Source organism: Ambystoma mexicanum, chromosome 14 (assembly GCF_040938575.1).
Source record: "Ambystoma mexicanum isolate Mex_15411 chromosome 14, UKY_AmexF1_1, whole genome shotgun sequence".
NCBI classification, from domain to species: domain Eukaryota; kingdom Metazoa; phylum Chordata; class Amphibia; order Caudata; family Ambystomatidae; genus Ambystoma; species Ambystoma mexicanum.
In genome coordinates this window covers 624,134,262-624,157,172 of record NC_090940.1, presented here as the reverse complement: position 1 = coordinate 624,157,172, position 22,911 = coordinate 624,134,262, and the positions used below count along the sequence as shown (strand labels likewise).

The 22,911-nt window shown below is 49.0% G+C and overlaps 1 protein-coding gene across 2 annotated transcripts in view; it reads left to right on the top strand.

Moving 5' to 3' along the window:
- The window catches only part of EXOC5 (exocyst complex component 5), a 248,070-nt gene that overhangs the window by 211,757 nt on the left and 13,402 nt on the right, over window positions 1–22,911 (top strand). For both annotated transcript variants that reach the window (XM_069638074.1, XM_069638076.1), the window contains exons 15-16: window positions 4,288–4,374; window positions 15,109–15,217. In XM_069638074.1, coding sequence (XP_069494175.1) covers window positions 4,288–4,374; window positions 15,109–15,217 — 196 coding nt within the window. The remainder of the gene's footprint in view (window positions 1–4,287; window positions 4,375–15,108; window positions 15,218–22,911) is intronic.

Sequence of the window (22,911 nt, the reverse complement as noted above, 5' to 3'; positions counted from 1 at the left end):
CACACATCTAAATAATTCAAACTAATTGTAGTAAAGTAAAGTACTGAAAAGTAATTTACTAAATTAAAACAAAGGTGCAGACTGTGTCAGCCGGTCCATGGCGGCGAGCACCGTGATACGCAGGTTTGCGTGGTTGAGGAAGTCGGGGTTTGCTCCTGATGTGCAAGCCAGGCTCCTCAACATGCCCTTTGATGGTGAACATCTTTTTGGCAGCAAGGCTGACGAGAGCCTTGAGAGGTTGCAGACCTCCAAAGCTGCAGCGAATTCGTTGGGCGCTGCAGTCCGCCAACCTCCAACTTTTCGTCCTAGGGGACAAAAGTGGAGGGGAGGTTCCTTTCGTTATTACTCCTTTAGTAAAGCGAGAGGAGCTGCAAGTCAAAGGGGCAGCCGTAGGAGTGCCAGAGGTGGAAAACAAGGTACTCGAGGTGCCAAGGCCGCGCGAGCAGTTGTCTCTTTGCCCTCAGGCATCGCCGCAGCCGCTTCTGCTCAGTCATGAGGCCCATGCTTCGATGGTTGGGGGGAAGGCTGGCGCAGCATCTTGTAGAATGGCGTGCGATTACTTCAGATGTGTGGGTTCTGGAGATCATAGCCCACGGTTACTGTATTCGTTTCCGGCAGAGGCCTCACGACAATCCACCAGGGAATCTCTCTTTGAAGAGTCCGGATCTGCTCCTTGCGCAGGAAATTCAATCCCTGCTGGAGAAAGGCGCCATAGAACTGGTGCCTGTAGCTGAGAGGAACAAGGGATTGTATTCCCCTTATTTTTTGATTTCGAAGAAAGACTGGGGATTGAGAGCCATCGTGGACTTGCGCGGTTTGAACAAACTCCTCAGGAAGGACAAGTTTAAGATGGTTACTCTCAAGTCCTCCAGTCCCTTCAACTTCAGGGCTGTTTGGTGTCTCTCAACCTCAAGGATGCTTATTTTCATGTGCCGATCCATCCCAAGCACAGGAAGTACCTGAGGTTCGCGGTTGGCGACTCACACTTTCAGTTTCGGGTTCTGCCGTTCGGATTGACCTCCGCCCGAGGGTCTTCACCAAGCTCATGGTGGTGGTGGCAGCGTATCTCAGGAAAGGGGGGATTCATGTCTACCCCTACCTGGACGATTGGTTGATCAGGGCGCGCTCTCCCGAGCAAGTCCTGGATCATCTGTCCGTCACCTGCCACTCCCTTCACAGGCTGGCCTTCTCCCTCAACTTAAAGTCGTCCCACTTGACGCCAACTGAGCAGCTCCAGTACATCAGAGCAGTGCTCGACACTTCTCTGGGGCAGTGTTTTCCTCCCGCGGTGAGGGCTCATCACATTCAGTAGATGGTGCACAAGTTCCAACATGCCCAGAGTCTCCCTGCGTTCGAGTTCTTGAGATTGCACGGCATCCTGCATTCTTCTGGTGCCAGAGGCCAGGTTGTGGATGAGATCTTTGCAATGGGCACTCAAGCTCCAAGCTCCAGTGGTCTCAGTCTTCCGGCAGGATGTCGGACCCTGTTCAGGTGCCGCCCTCGGTTGCCCAGGACCTTCTGTGGTGGGCCGTCGAAGGCAATCTGATGAAGGGGGTTCCTTTTTGGCTACCCTGGCCGGAGGTGACGATCGCGACGGAAGCATCCCTCACGGGATGGGGAGCTCATGCCAACGAGTTGAGTCAGCGGTCGTTGGTCTCCGTCGGAGTCCAGACGCCATATCAATCTGTTGGAGCTGAGGGCCGTCAGGCTTGCCCTGAAGGCTTTTCTGCCGACTGTGCAAGGAAAGAATGTCCTGATTCTGACAGACAACACAGTGGCCATGCACTACCTCAACACAAAGGGGGGGGGGGCAGGGTCACTTCCTCTGTGCAGGGATGCGATGCAGCTCTGGTTCTGGGCCATCCAGCAGGAAATTTCGATCTCAGCAGTTCATCTGGCCGGAGACGAGAACGAGACAGAGAACGCTCTGAGCAGGCAGAGCACGATCTCTCACGAGTGGGAGCTGGCTCAGGTGATTCTCCTGGAGATCTTCGCCCTTTGGGGGACCCCTCAAGTGGATCTCTTCGCCTCCAGTGTCAACAGGAAGTGCGAAAGGTTCTGCTCGCTAGAATTTCCTCCAAGAGGAGCCTTAGGAGACGCGTTTGTAGTGGAGTGGTCCTTCTCACTGCTGTACACGTTTCCTCCAGTCCCTGTCATTCCGCAAGTGCTGTGGAGGTTACAGAGGATCGGTTCCCGGATGATCCTCATTGCTCCGGCATGGGCCAGGAGGACGTGGTACCCGGACCTTCTCAACTTGTCCATCTGCCCTCCACGTCGTGTTCCCTACCAAGACGATCTGCTCTCACGGGAGAGGGGGGGTCAGGTTCTCCATCCAGAGGTCAGATCCCTCAACCTTCACGCTTGGCTTCTGAAAGGTTGAGGGATAAGGATTGGGACCTCCCTGAAGACGTGATGATGGTGTTGCTTTCGGCCAGACGGCTGGCAACAAAGTCCCTGTACCGTTGCCGTTGGAGAAAGTTCTGCGACTGGTGCAAGGTTCAGAATGTGGATCCTTTTTCATGTGACATTCCTATTGTTCTGTCTTTTTTGCTTTCTTTGGCCCGCAAGGGCCTGCAAGTGGGTACCGTTAAAGGTTACCTGGCGGCGCTGTCTATATTTAAGCGCACGTCTGAGGAGTGTTCTTATTTTAAAATCCCTTTAATTTCTCAGTTTCTGAAAGGGCTCACTAATGTGTTCCCTCGTCACCTTTCTATGTGCCCGGTGGGATCTGAACCTTGTTCTCAAGTTTCTAATGGGTGCTCCCTTTGAGCCTTTGCATTCTTGTCCTTTGAGACCGTTGACCCTTAAAACTGTGTTTTTAGTCGCGGTCACTTCCGCTCGCAGAGTGAGTTACAGGCACTTTCAGTTAAGCCACCCTTCACTGTGTTTCATAAGGACAGGGTTGTCCTTAGAGTTCGTCCTTCCTTTCTTCCGAAGGTGGTGTCGGAATTCCATTTAAGCCAGAAGGTTATTCTTCCAGCATTTTATCCTCCTCCACATCCTGGTAAGGAAGAGGAGAGGCTCCATAGGCTGGATCCTAGGAGAGCTTTAAGCTTCTATATTTCACACATGTCCCGGGTCAGAGTGGACAATCAACTCTTTATTGGTTACGCTGGAAGGCGTTTGGGACAAGCTGTTACTAAGCAGACTTTGTCTCGATTGATCATCTTGGCAATTGCCGAATGTTACCGCTTGGCGGGTAAGGACCCTCCGGTAGGCTTACGGGCCCATTCTACTAGGGGTATGGCTGCCTCTACTGCCCTGCAGAGGGGTGTTCCTATCCATAACATCTGTGATGCAGCCACCTGGGCTTCGGTCCACACTTTTGTACGTCACTACTCCCTCGATTCTATCCGGGGGCAGGATCTGGCCTTTGGCAAGGCGGTCCTTTACACTGCAATTTGATTGGCCATTCTAAATTTGTATATTCTAAATTCTTTTCACACCTGCTTAAGTTGGTACTGCTTTGGGAGTCTGTCATAGATATGGAATACGTCGGAGGACCGAATCCCCTCGAAGAACAAGTTACTCTCTTACCTGGTAACGTTCTTTCAATGGGGAGGTCCGACGACGTATTCCATATCGCGTCCCTGCCTACCACGCTACAGAATTTCTTATGCGATTGCAGCTTACGTTTCCGCAAGGCTTTCTGTGGTCATACTGGCAGAAGATTGGTGCCACACGTTCTGGGAAAAAAACTACCACTGAGGCTACGGGCGTCGTGCGTCCTACTTATAACATCTGGTGACGTCGGCCGTTGGAGGAGGTCCTCGAGGACGGCGTATTGGCGTCATCGACGCAGACGCCAAAAGATTTTCTGAAGCAGCACAGCTGTGGTGATTACTGTCATAGATATGGAATATGTCGTCAGACCATCCCATCGAAAGAACGTTACCAGGTATGAGAGTAACTTGTTCTTTGCAGTGGGCATCCATCGGGATTATCCCCCTTAATAAGGGACTTTTGTTAGTTATAACCTTTTTTTTTGTGTTGTTTCTTGTTTTTATTTTTTGTGTGCTGATTTCTAGTCTGAAGTCCATTCTTTGCACAGTGGGCATTTTAACGCCTAGTTTCCGCAGATATTCACTATTAATTTCAGGGCTATCTCCTGCATGCTGCTGGGAGAAAATACATTTTCAGTTCTTTAATCCCACAATTGTATTGTAGCTACTTTGCCTTTCATACTCCCCTGTGACCACAACCATCACTTCGCCATTTACTTTGGGCAACGCGTTCTATATAAATCATTTCACTCACAGCATTTTTCCTTATCATCCTCTTGTGCAGCTCTTCTCCCAAACTCACTGAATGTTTACAGAAGAAAAAGGAGATAATTGAACAAATGGAGGTGAAACTCGACACAGGAATCGACAGGCAAGTAGCTATTGCATGTAATGCATTCTCTACATTATATATCGATGAATATAGAAAAGTAAAAAAACAGCAAAGGGTTTTCTTTTAATCTTGCCAATGTATTCTTTTCAATTAAATTGTTTATTAACATTGAACCCTAGGTCTAGCTTTAATGTTAATAAACAAAGCATGTAATTCAACTAAAATAATGCATGACCCTATGTAGAAAATAACCATCAGATGCAACACTCCCAGTGTTTGAAAGGTGGAAACATCATTCTGTGCTGACTCCAAGAAAGGTATTAGTCCAGATTAAAGGGTTCCCCCGCTCTTGCCCTCTTCCAGCTTCACAACTTCATCTAACCGTGTTACCCTGACCTTGATGGAGTAAGAGGTTCAGGCCTAATAGTTCAGGCCAACCATATTTCCCCTCACACTGTTGGGGGAGGTGTGGGGGTAGAAAGACCCAGGACTCATAACTGTCTGCACACAGCAATAATTATTATTCTGGTTTTTATAAAGCTCTGCTTTCACCAGGAGTTCAGTGTCCGAGCACTTGGTAACTGGTATTTTCTATCACTGTCATTGTTGACCACAATTTTGGTACTATTTCTAACCTTGGAAGGATGGATACCCGAGTTGGCCTGGATGTGAAGTGAACCCTTGTCCATAGAAAGGCTCTTTTCTATTGGCGATGTGCATGCATTGTGTAGAGCTACCCACTCTTCCTTTCTCCGACATGTTAGTCATATACTGAGGCATCAGAAATTAGTTAATCAGCCTCTCAGACACTGTTTAAATAGGGGAACCTGGGCGATGCAATTCACAACCAGCGATTGAAATGTGCGATCATGCTCCACAATGGCAATACAATATGGTGGAGTGAGCAATATACTTTTGTTACACATCTCGAGTTGAGACGACTGAGAAGGAAGAACATCCATAAGGTACTCGGTGACAGTACTGCCACGAGAAAGAGGCCAAGCGCAAGGAGGATCAAAGCTGAGAAGCAATGCATGCGATCTAGGTATTCAAATAAATCAATTGGCCTGCTGTCATTCAAAACAGGAGAGAACCCAAACAGTGGCATTTTCTACCTCTCGGCACAGACCAGGAACTCGTCAAGCTACGGGAAGATGATCAGATCAGACCAGAGAAGCAGATGGAGTGGGTAAGAGGAGCGTGTGCGCAAATGTCCCATGATGCAGTAGGCTTCACACAGAGGAGTACGTACTCTCGCCGGGAATGGAGACTTGCTGAGCACAGAAAACCCACAGTCATGCTTATGGAGAGGCTTGCGAAGAACCATAGTAGGCTCCGGGTACCTGGAGCAGCAGAAAATCCTGGGGGACCCAAAGACAACCGGAGGGCAACTGCCAAGACCCTACAGGTATTGGGATGGCTGAACTCTGGGTTGAGGAGACCCAGAGAACAGAGGAAACCTAGAGTAAAGTAAGAACTAAGACAAATGAATATTTGTCGACTCACACCAGCACGATGAAGAGGGGGGGGTGGGTGGAGACCCTTATTGGGAATACACATCCCAAATCACAGTAAGAAGAGATACAAACTGTACAATTACAAATAGTGCTTGTAGACCTTGGCAGGAGAGTAAACCAAGGCTGCTGCATAAAGAGAACTGTGAAGTTAACCATGTGTAGAGGGTTCGGGACCCACGCTGGGGAGGTGCACCCCTACTGGTAACAAAGAGAAACACAGTGCCTAAAGCACGATAGACACTGGCAGGAGAGTAAAGGAAGGCTCTAGGTGGGCGTAAAGTCCTAAAGAAGAGGTGGTGAGAACAACGCTGTTGAGTACCCTACTTGGCAGAAAAGTGGACCAAGAAGGGGGTACTAAGCAAGGGTATGGGACCCACAACACAGCTTGGAAAAGGCGTCCAGGCTCTTCTTTGTTGCAGTACCTCAAAGCCGGGTCTGCTCAGGAGGGTCTGGGACCCACAACACAGCTTGCAAAAGGCCTCCAGGTTGTTCCTCTTCCTTGTTGTACCTGGAAGCCGGGTCTGCTCAGAAGGGTCTGGGACCCACAAAGCAACTTGGAAAAAGGCATTTAGGTTGTTCTTCTTCCTTGCAGTACTCTGGAGCTGGGTCTGCTCACAAAGGGCCTGGGACCCTCCAGACAGCTTGGGAAAGGTGTCCAGGCCACTCTACCTTATCACAGGGCCTGGGAGTCCAGTTTACAAAGAAGGTTGGAAAGAATCTGGGGAAAGGGAATTCAACCCCTTGAGTCGCGTGGAACTTTTGTTTGCTTTCTACACTTTTTGAAACTTTTGAACTGCAAAACTGGGCTACAGGTGGACAGCCAAGGGACATTTCCCTTAGCACATTATACTGAATTAAGCTTATGAGGCATAGGTTAGGATTTGGACAGAGGATGGCAAACTTTACTTTGGGACATTCTGACACAGACAGTTTTTCATTAGCTAGTTTGATTAAGGTAGGGAAACCCCTCTTAGAGATGGTGTTAGTTAGGTTTTCCTCCAATTCCCTCCACATTTTTGTGAATAATAAGTGTTTGCCAGTCAACGTGCCACCCTTGTGTCCGTCTCTTACTCCTACACCCTCACAGTAAGCAGTCATGAACTTTCCAAGCTTTTGCTGCAATGGGTGACGCAGGGAAGACCACGGGTAGATAGATGCAGGAGTGGTAAACAGCAGGGTGGGGATAGCAAACCATATATATATATATATATATATATATATATATATATATATATATATATATATATATATATATATATATATATATATATATATATATATATATATATATATATATATATATTTCTGAGGCTTGTGGAATCTGCTTAGATCACATGCTGTGCATAGGCCGACATCTAGTGGAAGCTGCGGAGTATTACAGTTAGTTTTTCGAAACTCGAAAATGGGCGTCGACACAGTGCCAGTAATACTATCCCTAGTGTGACGTCCACTGTACCCAAGATCCCTCACGCGTCTAGGATCCTCAGATTGTTTTTTTCCGCCATACTGGTCGGAAGCATTTTGCGGAGTCCCCTGGCCTTAGCCATACTTTTGCTAAAATTTAAAATGATAATCTATTGACATCCTTCCCCACCCCAACGTCGAACTTCGACACTCTACGCCGGCTGGAGAAGAAATCGACCGTCGGCTGCTGCACGACGGATTTGGGCCTCGGAAGGCCGCTGGCCTCGGCCCGGGCCTGGAAGCCCGCTGGCCTCGGCCCTGCAAGTAGGGAGAGTGGGGGGTGGTACATACTCTACACTCTTGGTATATAGGTACACCTTATACATTTCCTACACTTAACAGCCCGCTGCCTCAAGGTGCGTATGGAGGGTACCCCTTTTCAATTCTGCCCCAAGTGCAATCGCAAATACCCTTGGGTCGACTGGCACGCCACGTGCAATCTCTGCTTGCCGAGGGACCACCCCGAAGCGAACTACAGAGCGTGTAGTAGGTTTAAACCTAAGACACTTAAGGACCGTTCGACGAAGCGTTGGGCTCACCACGCCAGGCAGGCGGCCATGGCAGCGGAGGGCGCCTTCAGCGACGCCGTACTTTCGGACGGCGAGGGCATTACGGCGTCGAAAGACAGCCGAGCGCACGTCCCCGACCTCGGAAGGTCGTCCGGCAGGGCGGCTATGGGGAAGACCCCCGGCGACACAAGCGCTTCACATACTACACACACAAAACACACTAAGTCCAACCGAGACTCGACGACGTCGAGTTCTCGGAAAGAGGCACAAACAGAACGGTCCGATTCGGTGTCCTCTGGGCGCTCTCGATCAAGATCGCCGCATGACTCCAGGCAATCATCCACTCTTGCCAAGAGTGCCTCGCTCCCTAGGCTAACAGAAGTTCGATCGTCGGAAGACGAAGACGACTTCCAGCCCCAGGCCGCGCTCCAGGAGTCGGAGCCCGCAGTTAAAGCCAGCGAGGCCCCACGCTCGAAGGACAGGGACACCACCCCCGATCCTCGACGCCAGGCGTCGAAAAAATCCGGAGCCACTAAAAGACAGGGAAAACATTTTTCCACGCATGCAGAGGGGGGAAAACAGCAGAAGAAACTACCTTTGCATTCTTCCACACCTGTGAAACACATCACTCCCCCTAAACAGACAGACAAAACCAGGTCTGCTGATATGTCTACAACCAGCAAAGCTAATCAAGATAAATCCCATAGACTTGCTGAGAGAGTCATTCCCAGTTCCAAAAAATGGTCCAGTGAAGACATAGATAGGGTCATGTCAAGAATGTCTTCTTTGGCTGATTTTTATGATAAAAATCCAGAACATTTCCTCTCGTATGATCCACAAGGGGCGACACCCTCAGGCTCTACTGATCCTATCCCCCCCGAGTAAAAAGCCCCAGTTTGAAACTCCGATGAGGTCAGAACCCTTCGAGGTACAACCATACGCAGGACCATACTCACGGTATCAAGGAGAGGCTTCCTTTGGTGAGGACCAAGAATTTGGTATGGTAGAAGAGCAAACCGGGACGTGCTACTATGGGGATGATGAGGACCAGGAAGAAGAAGAGGAGGACCCGGAAACATACAGAGTAGATTCCCCGGTAGAGAGCAAAGCCCCGGTTACCGACTCCCCGGTCGATAACCAACCCCTCCTAAATGAGGTTCTCGCTCGCGCAGCAGAACATTCCCACATTGACACCCACGGTGTCCAGGAGGAAAAGGACTTCGCAGAAGAGTTAGTGGGAGAAAGGAGGCCTGTTGCCCAGACCATCCCTATCTTTAAGTCCATTCAGCGGAGAATAAATCCGTCCCAGGTAAACCCGAACCTCACCAGAGCAGTCAATCCCAGGGTTGAAAAACTTTTCAGGGCGGCCCAGTCTGACCCTCTCTATATAAGAGGACATCTGAAGCCAGACTCCCTAGTTGTCACCAACACTCGTAAGAGGGCTGGAACACCCTTGTCATCGTCTGAAGCTCCTCCCGACAAGGAGAGCAAAAAAGTATACGGTTTCGGCAGGAAAGTAGCCTCAACGTCCGCCTATCAAGCAAGGATTGCTAACTCCACCACCCTGTTGGCCAGCTACAACTGCTGTCAGTGGGAAGAAGTCGCGGCACTCATAGCCTCTGCTCCTGAACCTTTAAAGGGCCAGTTAGCTCGGATTTCCGCAGAGGGTAGAGCCGTGTCTGGTTGCATTTTGAAAGCAACCTTCGACGCCGCGGACAACGCAGGCAGATTGATAGCAGAGGGCACTGTTATCAAAAGACATGCGTGGTTACGGCAGTCTGGGTTTAAGGCAGAAACCCAGGCATCATTGTTGGACAAACCGGTGGAAAGCGATCTGTTGTTTGGTAAGGTGGTCGAAGACGCACTGAAAAATGCCAAGGACAAATACGAAACACTCAAGTCCCTTGGCCAGTTAACCAATAAACCCCCTCACCAGAGAGGGAATAGTAATTTTCGTCGCCCACGCGGCAAAAATTCCCAGAGAGGATCCAACTATTCCCAGGGGCAGGGTACACAGTGGAACAACAACCAACAGTCTACCCAGGGTTACGGCAGGGGTAATAGGAGAGGTCGTGGTAAAGGCAGAGGCAGCCCCAACAAGGGAGGCGGGACGCCTCCACCAAAGCAGTCACGCTCAGTTCAGGGTCCCTTCTCACGCAACCCCAGTAGGGGGACGCATTTCCAACTTCACCCAGGCTTGGGAAGGGATCACATCAGACAGATGGGTGCTGTCAACAGTATCCACAGGATATTGTATAGAGTTGCTGCAGCGTCCCCGGAACCATCCTCCACGACAAAGAGTACACTCTTTAGAACATCAGAAGATTCTCCTCGAGGAGATCGCCATTCTGCTAGAAAAGGACGCAATAGAACTCGTCCCGGGACACCAGGTAAACAAGGGTATTTATTCAACTTACTTCGTTGTGCCAAAGAAAGACTTGACAATGCCCCCAGTATTGGACTTACGGCCTGCCAACAAGTATGTCAAGCCCCAAAAATTTCGTATGACCACGCTACAAGAGATAATCCCCCTCCTAAAAAAGGGGATTACATGGCAACCTTGGATTGAAAGATGCTTATTTTCATATTTCCATGTTCCCAGCGCACAGAAAGTATTTGCGCTTCAAGGTGGACAGTCGACACTACCAATTCAAGGTACTGCCCTTCGAGATAGCTTCAGCACCAAGGGTATTCACCAAGGTACTGGCGGTGGCGGCTGCACAGCTACGCAGGGAGGCAATCCCAGTGTACCCTTATCTGGACGACTGGCTCATAACGGGGGAAACCCCAGGAATTTGCAGGACAAACATTCAAAAGACTATCGACATCCTCCACGAGTTAGGCTTCTCAATTAACGAGAAAAAGTCAAGCCTGATGCCAAGCACCTCAAAACAATTCCTGGGAGCAATCCTAGATACCCAAGAGGGGTTGACCTTTCCTTCAGAAGAAAGAATTCGGAATATACTACTGCAAATTCCGCATTATCAGTCCGGTCAACAAATAACGGTACGCAAAGCAATGCGTTTACTGGGCATGATGGCGTCATGTATTTACCTGGTCCCCCACGCGCGCCTGCGCATGCGTCCCATGCAGGAATGGTTGGCGAAACAGTGGTCTCAGGCAAGTGGTCAGTGGGACGATCTAGTGGTCGTTTCGCCAACACTGGTACAAAGCCTTCACTGGTGGACAAGAGAGAATCTCGCACAGGGGAAACCCTTTTACGATCCTGAAGTACAGGCAGTAGTCACTACAGATGCATGTCTGACGGGGTGGGGAGCTCACCATCTCCACCACACAGCTCAGGGTCTCTGGTCTCACACAGTGGCCAAGAACCACATCAACCTGCTAGAGCTTCTGGCAGTATTCCGAGCGCTTCAGGCGTTCGAGCCCCACCTACTAAACCTGTCAGTGCAAATCCGTATGGACAGCACAACAGCCATGTTCTACCTGAACAAGCAAGGAGGGACTCGCTCGCCAAATCTGTCCAAGCTTGCCCAGAAAATCTGGATATGGGCACTCAGACGGAACATCTTCCTGTCATCACAACATGTTCCAGGGGAGCTCAATTCCCTAGCGGATGCTCTCAGCAGAGACTCCCTCCCAGAGGAACACGAATGGGTTCTACACAGAGAGGTCGTAGAAAATATCTTCTCTCAGTGGGGTTTCCCCACTATAGACTTATTCGCCACAAGCGAAAACAAACAATGCCCAGGATTTGCATCCAGGTTCCCCCAACCAGACTCCCAGGGGAAACCCCTGTGGATGAACTGGTCAGGGATGTTTGCGTACGCTTTTCCACCAACTCCTCTCATCAGGAAAGTGGTGAACAAGATGAACAGAGTCGATGACGCTCGTCCTAGTTGCTCCCATGTGAGCAAGACAACCGTGGTTCCCACACCTACGCAGGATGGCGGTGTGCAAGCCCATCAAACTTCCATCCTGGTACAACCTACTGTCCAAGCACCAAGGTCAAACAGTGCACCAGCAACCCAACTCAATGAACCTGGCAGCATGGCTCCTGAGGTCATAGAGTTTGGACATCTCAATTTGCCACAGAGGTGTATGGACATCCTAAAGGAATCTAGGAAACCATACACCAAGGCACTGTTACTTTGACAAGTGGAAGAGGTTCGTTATCTGGTGCCAGAGTAGACAAATCAGCCCGGTTGATTGCACTCCTTCCACTATTGTTACATGCTCCACCTGCTAGATGCAGGATTGGTTTTTAACTCACTGAAAGTACACCTGGCAGCCCTGTCGGCTTACACCACTTCCCATAGCAAGGTTTCGTGGTGGAAAGTACCAGTAGTTAAAGCCTTCATGGAAGGAATAAAGAGACTTCACCCTCCTATTTCAAACCCACCATCAGGGTGGGACCTTAATGTGGTGCTAGCCAAGCTCATGGGCCCCCCTTTCGAACCCATGCATAAAAGCAGTCTCAAACACCTGACTTATAAGACGCCTTCTTAGTAGCTATTACTTCTATAAGAACAGTCAGTGAAATTCAGGCTCTGTCAGTGCAGGATCCCTTCTTTACTGTCCATAAAGACAAACTGGTTTTACGCACACACCCTAGGTTCTCACCTAAATTTATATCTAAATTCCATGTAAACCAGTCCATCGAGCTTCCGGCTTTCTTCAAGACCCGCAAAGCTCGGCTGGGGTGAAACTACACACCCTAGATGTGGGTAGGGCGGTCCTCTACCATGTAAATAAAACCAGACCGCTAAGAAAAACAGATCAACTGGGGGATCGCGTCTCTAAAGGTGCTATCTCGAAGTGGATTATTAACTGTATCCAGCTGTGTTACTCACTCTCTGAAAGAACTCTGCCTTTCCGCCAAGAGCCCACTCTACTAGAGGCATTGGTGCCACTCTGGCTTTCATTGCAAATGTACCCCTTGACACCATTTGCAAAGCAGCTACTTGGAGCTCTATTCACACTTTTACTCAGCATTACTGCATTGACACCCATTCCAAGGCAGATACACAAGTGGGACAAGCGGTTCTAAGACACTTATTTGCTCATGACCCTTCTCACATCCCACCTCCTTCTTAAGGTACTGCTCGCTAATCTATGCACAGCATGTGATCTAAGCAGATTCCACAAGCCTCAGAAGGGATACATTACTCACCGTAATCGTATTTCTGATGCTTGTATCTGCTTAGATTCACATGCGACCCACCCTTCCTCCCCTCTGAGAGAAGGCGCATGATTGCTTGTAGTCTTACCTTTCTGTCTATCTGCTTGGATTACCTGTACTCGCGCTACTCCTCATGCTACCTCATGTCAGAAAAAATACAATCTGAGGATCCTAGACGCGTGAGGGATCATGGGTACAGTGGACGTCACACTAGGGATAGTACTACTGGCACGCCCTGTGTCGACGCCCATTTTCGAGTTTCGAAAAACAAACTGTAATACTCCGCAGCTTCCACTAGATGTCGGCCTATGCACAGCATGTGAATCTAAGCAGATACAAGCATCAGAAATACGATTACGGTGAGTAATGTATCCTATATCACCTCGCCCCCCCCATTTCGGGGGTCAGGCAGCCATCATGGCAGACCTCCAGATAAATCCTCTGGCCCCGGAAGTTATGAGCAGTGGCACTACTCGGTAGATGGAGACAGAAGTGGGAAATAGTGGATAGGGGACTAGGCAGGGAGGTTTCAGACATGAGACCAGAATTGGCCAATCCAAGAGGGTCAAGAGTTGAAAGGAGTGCTTAAAGGTAGACTGAGAGATTAGTGGGGCTGATCGTGGATACATTAACAGTAGAGAAGCTTAAGGGTGGACTTGATTTGGGCCCGGAAATTGATGAGGCCAGAAACCTAGAGTCCCCAAATACGGGAAGAGATACATTGGTTAGCCAATAACCATAATGCAGATTCTTGTGGGACTGGCAAGGCCATTAAGGAAAATAAATCAGACTTTCTTTCATGAAAACAAACAAGCAGAAGGGAAATGTTGGGTAGCTATAATCTGGATTCTGGTGGGTCTACCAAAAACACCATGGGACACTTGCTTCTGGACCACCAGTGCCAGGTGGGCTCGCTGAGAATCTGAGCTAGGAATGCTCCCTGAGAATCCATGCCACAAAGGCTTATTGTGAGAATCTTGAGCTTGAGGTGGGTTAGAGAGAACCCAGAACCTGTACTGGCTCCTAAGACTCCTGATCCTGTGATGGGCACCTGAGTGACCACAGATGGTGGCTAATTCAGAGCACAATGCGCTGCCTTTTCCTGCGTGGGTGTGATCAGAAAGACGGCAACTCGAAAATCCAGACTGGTAAGAAATTGCCTGTCAGTTGGAAGCGAAGCATCCAATATTCTACAGCCACAGCTCCAGGAGGGTCCTGGACACACAAGTACGAATAGTGACTTAATCATGTTATGCAATTCTGAAATGTGTGCTCTACAGGGTCTACGCACCCACATGGTGCTTGCCAAAGCTACCTCTGTGGCACAAACTTGTCATTTGGTGCAATCTGCGATGCAGCCACTTGTGCCACCGCTTATTCAAACATTGTTGCCTTGATTCCAGTTTGAGAGACTCTTGCTCTTGTCAAGCAGCAGTTCTGCAAAACGGGGAGAGAAGAGATCTCCCCCAAGTATGGAGGAAAGAGGATGGGGTGCAGGAGCTCCATGCAGTGACTAGGGTACTTCTAACTTGGTTATCTGCTAGGTCAGAGCTAGAGGTTTGGGTATGGTGGGGGTGGACAAGGCACATTTGTGCCATTGCATCACTTTAGTAGATCATTTTAGCATTGCAAAAAAAGCTCAGGTTCAGTCACCTTTGCAGCGGACAGCAATCCAATATGGAGGAAAACGGTCTATGGACTAAAGTATGTTGGCCAATACAAAGAGAAACTTTTAATTTGTTGTCATTATTTTCTGTAAGTACACAAACACTAAGTGTCCTAGTAGAGAAATTAAAGGGCAGATGAGAAAAGATGTTATTTGTATACGTGGTGAGCAGTACTTATGTTGACACTGACATTGATAAGTTGTTTTTAAAAAAAAGATTTTTGGGGGGAAGCCATGGACGGCAGTTAACTAGGCAATATGCACTTTTTAGTAGCGTGCATTAAAGATGTGGGAATTTAATGTAACTGGAAAGATCTTCTTTTAGTGCTGTTAGGTTTGGGGATGTAAGCGTATTTTTAGTATTGTTTTGTATTGCTGATTGCTTTCATTGCAACATTCTTGTATTACTGTAATTTTGAATTGATGGCACATGTTTATTTGAATGGAAAACCGTTTTCGATTTGTCTCACAAAGGACACTGAATTGTATGATTGGGCAGATGAAACACATCCTTGTGACGGAGCAGAAGAAAACCGATTTCAAGCCTGAAGATGAAAACAATGTGATGATCCAATATACCACGGTAAGTTCAGCCTCTTCCATGCCTGTGCTACATTGCAAATGATGGGATTTTTCAGTAACTTAATAGGGCAAGTAAAGTAATTCCAGACACTATTTCTCCAACAATGGATCATTCATGGATTCACATGCTGTGAATATTCCCCGTTGTCAGGCTGGGAGTCCCCGGTTACTTTGACTTGGTAATTTTCCACCTTGACTGTCCCATCAATGTTGTTGTGGTTGCTTTTGGTACCCACCAATGGGACGTCGAGTGTATGGCTCTGCCCCAGCACTTTCCCCTCAGATTTCAACCGTCTTCCGAGCTGTTGGGATTCCTTGTGTTTCTCTCCTGAGGAAAAAATTACATTTCTTTCGAAAATTTACTTTCCTTCAAATTTCACCATCCAGTGCAATCGACGTCTACATATTCATGGTTCCAGTTACAACCATGGACACTTCAGAACCTAAGAAGTCCTTATTTAGGCCGTGCGACACTTGCGGCCTAAAGAAATGTGTACGAGGGGGACAGGCACACAGAAAGTCTTTACTGCCTCTACCCGAACCATTCTGCTGACGGCTGTGCCATCTGCCAGGGTTTCTCGCAAAAAACCCATAAGGACAGGAAATGACGCCTAATCTGCTGGCTCAATGAAGGAGCCTATCCGGTGTCTGAGGTTGGCTCGTCACGGAGTGGGAGGGCAACCACTCCCTCTGACAAGAGGTCACCGTCAAGACCGAGGTCCCATTCTGAGGAGCCGGTGGCGAAGAAACAAGGTGAGGCAACATCATCCTCGGGGCACTATAAAACCCAACACACTTTCCCTGTAAAGAAACCACCAGCTAGTGGTGAAGGGTGCCATACCGGGTCCAAACACTCTTCGAAGGGCCCATTGGTGAAAGCACTGTCTGACAAACCAAGGGAGAAGGGCTCACACCCATCGTCAAAATTTGCAGGCCCATCCAGGAGATCTTCGTCGACGGACAAGCACAAAGCCAAGTCGGCTGCGAAATCCTCCTCGGCCTCATTGAAAAAGTCTACCTCGACGAGTGGCAAAAAACACTACTCATCGGAATCTCGAAGATCCTCCTCCGGCCATGAGTCGTCATCGAGACACCTGTCGATGGCCAAATCGTCATCGAGGTCTACTCCGACGACGGCTCCATCGACGATGGCATCAACATCTTCGTCAGGGTCTACGGCTCGTCTCTCGTTGACAACAACTTCGACCACCTCATTGACGAACAAAAAGAAATAGTCTGCAGAAAAGCCTACGCACCCGTCGACCACCACGAGTTTTCTGAATTACTGACAAAAGGCAATAAATTGTCCCCAAAGGGTATTTGGAAAACCCCAACTGGGGCTACAATGCAGCACGACCAGGCTCCCCTGGGAATGTCTCCCATAGAGTACCGATATATCATGCCAGAAGACATTTTGCAGCATGAGATTACATCAGATTTTGAACCTCCACCAGGGGAATGTCCCGGTGTCTTTGAATCCGATCCTGAAGAAGGAACTTCTGATCCTCCTATCCAAGTATCTAGAGGGGAAGACACATCTCTAAGGTTTCAGACACCTACTCCGCCATCAACACCTGCTGGAATAGGCGATATGCATACACAATACCCCCTTATAAACTCACAATCCCTGCTTTCCCTCCAGGCCTTATAACACTGCAGTCTCTTTTGGGACAGCTTGATGCCAGGCTTCCCTCCCTCAAGCTCAGACAATTCAGCCTTACGGAGAAAATCAAGTTACCCCTCGACATCGAAGGGATCCAACTCATCCCTGTAGAGACCAGGACATACTCCCTAGAATTCAAACACTGCCACGACCTCCACCTCCATGTACATTCAGTCCACATAGGAGAGAGCAAGAAGAGGGGGGATTGATTGACACAGACCAGGACATTGATCCGAGGGATAAAAGTTCCACCGCCTCCTCGTCTCCATGGAGAGCCAACACGTGGGACACAGATCCTGACCAAGATGCTCAGGTTAGCCCGGCTCAACCTTTGCCTCCAGATGACATTGGGGCGTTTCACTTCATGATGTCTAAGGAATGCCTGGAGTTTGGCCTGATTCCAGATGAGGAAAAGAAAGATTGTTTCCTCTTCGACCACTTGGGTTAACGCTGGAAGGCAGTGTTTTCATTCCTATTCTGGATCACGTTTGGCAGGAGGGCCTCCATATTCTTAAGCATCCTTTTGCAGAGCCAGCGGTTAAAGGGACGTTGGAGAAGAATTTTAAGGCTCCAGACACACCAAAATGCCTCACCTCGCACCCTGCTCCAGAGTCAGTTGTTTCAGCGGCAGCAAGCCACAAGGCTCGAACGCAGCATAAGTGCGCCTCTCACCCAGACAATGAAAACTGGAAAATGGATGCCTTTTGGAAAAAAGGTTCTCAACGTTGGGGCAACAACGGTAAAAGCAGCGAATAGCCTGGCAATAGTTGCTCGATTGCTCGATATGATCAAAAGATGTGGCATCATCTGGCTCCTATATTGGAACGGCTGCCAGAACAGCAGAGGAAAGAGGCCATGATGCTGCTGTGTGAAGGGGAGGAAGCTTTGAATCACAGCATCAATATCGCTGTAGACTTTGCTGAAACAGGGATTAAGCAGATTGGTAATGGGTTAGTCCTTAGACGCCAAGCATGGCTATGTTGCACGGATTCGCGTCGAGAAGTACAACACAAAGCCATCAATATGCCATGTGAAGGGGAACATCTGGTTGGGACAAAATTGATGAGGCCCTTAAAGCCATGGAGGCTGACTCGGACACGACTCGGTCTCTTACAGCGCTTCAGGGCAGGCGGCCCTTTTGCGCGTTCCGAGGAGCTTCAGGTAATGCAAGATTCTCAGCATCTAGAGACAACAAGAACTATGGTAGACCTGCATATTATTCTCAGGGCTACATGCGGAATTACCAATCCTCCCAGCGCAACAGAGCATACCACCAAGGGCAATGAAAGCGCGGATCTGCCACCACCCAGAGACGTAGGCAAAATAAGGCACAACAATGACTGCCTCAGGGGCAGTCAGGTGGGGGCAAAAATTCAAAATGGTAACGCTCCAGGAGGTCTTAAAAGCCGTTCAGCTCCCAGAATACCTTGCAGCCTTAGATCTCGGAGATGGATACTTCCACGTGCCAGTACATCAGAGGCACCGAAAGTACCTCAGATTCGTAGTCGGCGAAAGCATTATCAGTTTCGGAGTACTGCCGTTCAGCGTGAAATCGGCACCCAGAACATTCACAAAGTGCCTGGCACCGGTAGCAGGCTTCCTGGGCCACTACGTCTACCTACCCGTACTTCGACGATTTGCTGGTTCGAGGTTCAGCGTACCAACAAGCCTCATCGTGTCTCAACCTAACAGAAACGCTGCTCCAACAATTGTGCTTTACAATAAATTATACAAACTCCTGTACAGTTCCCTCAAGGAATTTGGTTTTCCTGAGCCCTCAATTCCTTACAGGCACGAGTCTGGTCAGACCCTCTTCGGAAAGAATAAGTAAGATAAGCCTGTTTGCAGACGACGCACTCCTCTATGTGGCCAAACCATCTCAATCCATGGCACATGTGCTGCACAGACTGGAGCGCTACGGGACTATGCCAGGCTTCAAGGTCAATCTGAGTAAATCTGTGGCATTCATAGCAGGGACACTATCCGACACTGAGGGGCGAGTTTGTGGCGGGGCTACCCTTCAAGGTACAAAGAGATGCGTTCTGTTATCTGGGGATTCAGGTCACACAAAACCCAAAGACCTATTCGCCAGTAACTTCCTTCCCCTTTGGTCAGCAGTAAAAAGGGACATTGAGAGGTGGGCTGGACTGGGATTCTCGTGAATGGCACGCCTCAATTCAATAAAAATGATAGTTATCCCAAATTCCTGTTCTTGTTCCAAATGCTTCCAACGTCGGTGCCTAGGTCAAATTTTTGCTAGAAGTGAGGCGGACTCTGCTGCGATATCTCTGGGTGGGAAAAAACATAGGATCTCATATGACACCCTGATGGGACCAAAGGAGATGGGGGTGGGGGGCTGGTATGGGGTGGGCGGGGAGTGGGCCTTCCCGATATGGAGTCATATTATAAAGCATCCCAGCGGACCACTTTACACCAGGACAGTTAAACAGTTGGTGGCAACGGACAACGAGATTCTCTCTCCGGTCACATTGGGCGAGTGGCTGTGGTTCCCCAAATCCCGCATCCAAGGGAGGGTCTTGTGACATCCTGTGTTGGTGGTCCTCTGGTTCATCTAGGAAGAGAATGGGGTTAATAGATGGCTCCCATCGTGGCCTTCGCCCCTAAGCTGCATCTGGGCTCCCCCTCTTAGACTGGTTTGTGCAGCCCCTTACGGTCCAACAATGGTATGGGGCCGGGCACAGTAGGGCAGGCCAGATGTGGGACGGGGAAACCTTTCCATCACTACAGGGATTGGAGGAGGCTCTGGACAACCTATTGCCCTTTCGCTACCTACAACTAAAGGGGTCCTGACCGAGGAAAGCACCTCAAAAAGGAGCTGAGGGATTTCGAAAAGTTTCTGATTTCACAAAAAGGATCCAAGGGACTGATATCCAGGCTCTATAAACTGCTCCAACTGGCGGCCCCGAGGGAACCTCCCCCCGCAACGATGAAGTGGGACAGGACCTAGGTGATGATATTGATGACATAAGGTGGGCCAAAATTTGTAAGCAGGCTAACTGCTCGACCTTGTCACTCCAGTACCGACACCAGGCCCTGAAACTGCTCCACAGTTGGAACTACCCTCCAACATGTACAGCTCAGATGAGGGAGGGTTACAGGCCAAACTGTTGGAAACAGCATACTGAAAGGGGAGATTTGTACACATGTGGCGGAAAATCCCAAGGGTACAGACATTTTGGGAAGAGGTCCTGTCATGGATAAAAGAGGTTGATGGGGTCCAGAGGGACCTCTCACTGTGGCTTGTTTTGTTCGGTGTGAATGTACATGGGGAGACTGAAATGGCACAGGGCCACATGTTACAGGTGATGATGGTGGCGGCTTGGTTCTGTCTGGCCCAGAGGTGGAAGAGTTCACAATTGTAGAGGGAAAAGGAATGGCCCACCAAGGTCCGCGCGATATACGATATGGAGTGTTTGACCCATCTCAGTCCAACATTGAGCGGCAGTGGCTTCTGTTCTTTGAAAAGTATGGGTGGCTGGCTTGGTAGGGCTGTTAAGGGATGGTATGGGAGAACATGTGGTGGGGGTCTCTGGAGGGGCCAGGAGGATGAACTGTTGGTAGGGGGACACAGGGGAAATGAACGGTTCATGGGCTCGGGGTTCTAGCATGCACAGCAGAGACTTTTTGATTTTTGGGTAAAGAGACAGTACAATGCAATGCACCCGTTCAACCACCCCCCCCCCCCCCCCCTCTTCCCTGTTTCTTAGGACAATCATATTTCGAAGGATCCATGACGGAAGGGGTGGTGGGGGAGGGAAGGGGGGGGAATGTAATCAGGTGGAGTACACATGGGGTCATTGTTATTGTGGGTTATGACAAAAATGCTAATAAAACTTGATTTTCAAAAAAAGAAAATTGGTAACACTAGCAAACTCGTTCATGCCAAACAAGGTTGTCGCGGTCCGCGCATGCATGGCTCTCCTGTGGACCATGTCCTCTTGCATTCCGCTTATTCCCCACTGCCGGCTGAACATGCGGCCATTGCAAACATTTCTGGCTACCAGATGATCCCAAACCTGGTGTTCTTGGTCAGACAAAGTAAGCATCTCTAGGGCTCTGACAAACATACTGAAATGGTGGACATACCCCTGCAACATCGCGAAAGGAAAACCCTTGATCAAGCCAAATTACCATGTACTCATTGTGACCGATACCTGCCAGGCGGTATGGGGTGCTCATTTGGACAAGCACCATGTCAAAGGGCTCTGGACCCCCAAGTAAGCTGTCCTCACAACAATGATGCTGGAATTACGGGGAATGCACTGGGCTCTAAAATCCTTTCTTCCTCTAATCGAGAATTCAGTGGTTTGCTCCTCACTGACAACACAACCACGATGCTTCATCTACGGAAGCAAGGCGGAACGCAATCAAACACCTAGTCCCAGGAAGCACAGACCATCTGGCATTGGGCCATCTGCCACAACATCCTACTTCAGATCTTGCTGGGGATGCAGAACAAGCAAGCAGACGCCCTCAGCAGGGATTCCTAGCAGACACACAAGTGGCAACTGCAGAGCATCCAGATAGCCAAGATTTTCTCTAGGTGGGGGTCATCCCCCTCTAGACCTATTCGCCAGTCCCGACAACAAGCAGTGCCAGAAATTTGCTAGTAGGATTCTGAATCCTAACTCTAAGAGGGTGCATTTTCGTTCCCTTGGAACAGCATGTTTGCTTAGGCGTTCCCTCTGTCTCTCATCAGGAAAATGATACAGATATGCAAAGGTTGTTTCAGAATAATCTTGGTAGCAGACCTGGTTCTCGGACCTCCTGCAACTGGCAGCGGACGGTCCAATCCAGCTAGGATCTGATGCCAATCTTCTATCCCAGAAAAACGGGATGATCTTTCATCACGACCCTGGCTCTCGCAAGTTTAGTGTGGCTTCTTACAACTCTGAATTCGGTCATTTGAATATCCCTCAAGACTATCGGTGCATTCTAGCAGCAGCTAGAGCTCCCTCTACCAACATTTCATATAGCCGAAAATGGAAAAGATTCTGTGCATGGTGTGCACAGCAGTCTAACCTGCAGCTCGCTAGCTATAACACCTCATCAGATCCTTCCTTATCTGCTAAAGTTAGCTACAGAAGGTCTAGAGTTCTCTTCCATCAAAGTGCACTTATCTGCAATCTCTAGGTTTACACAGAAAAGGAGATCTTCCCCCTCTCTACAGTGACAGGCTAATCAAACACTTCTTAAAATAACTTTTTTGGACCTTTCCGCCTAAGAAAAGGATTCCACCTGTATGGAGCCTGAACCTGGTCCTGTCAGGGCTTATGAAGCCTCCATTCGAACCTTTGTCAACCACACACATCACATTTCAAACGTGGAAGGTGGCTTTTTTAGTGGCAATTGCGTCGTCCTAGACGTGTTTTGGAGCTGCAAGCTTTGGTTGTAGACCCTCCGTATCTACGGTTCATGAGACACAAGGTGGTTCTTTCCACTAATCCTCATTTCATCCCTAAAGTACTTTCAGAGTTTCATAAAAATGCTACCATAACTCTGCTAACATTCTTTCAAAATGCCACTTCTCCAGCGGAAAAGGCCCTGCACTCTTTCGACGTCCAAAGGGTATTGAAATATTATTTGGATCGCACAAATTCTTTCAGGGCGACTAAGCAGCTGTTTTTCTCCTTTGGTCCATCCAACAAGGGAAAATCCACATCAAAACGGCATTTCAAGATGGGTTTCATCTATAATGTCCTTCTGCCACTTTAAGGCCAATAAGCCGTTGCAAACGGTGCCCGGAGCACACTCCACTCTAGCCACGGTGGCTCTCTGGTCTGGGATACCCATCAGAGACATTTGCCAAGCGGCAACATGGGCAGTGCCCCACGCATTTACCAGGCACTACTGCTTACATCAGCAACACACTGAGGATGTGCAGATGGGACGAGCAGTCCTTCACCGGCTGTTCTAGTAAGGTAGCCCTGCAGCTTCCCGGCTGTTTGCTTTCTCTACTTACGTATGTATTCTCGTATTAACGCAGACAATTTTAAAGTATCTCATCTGTG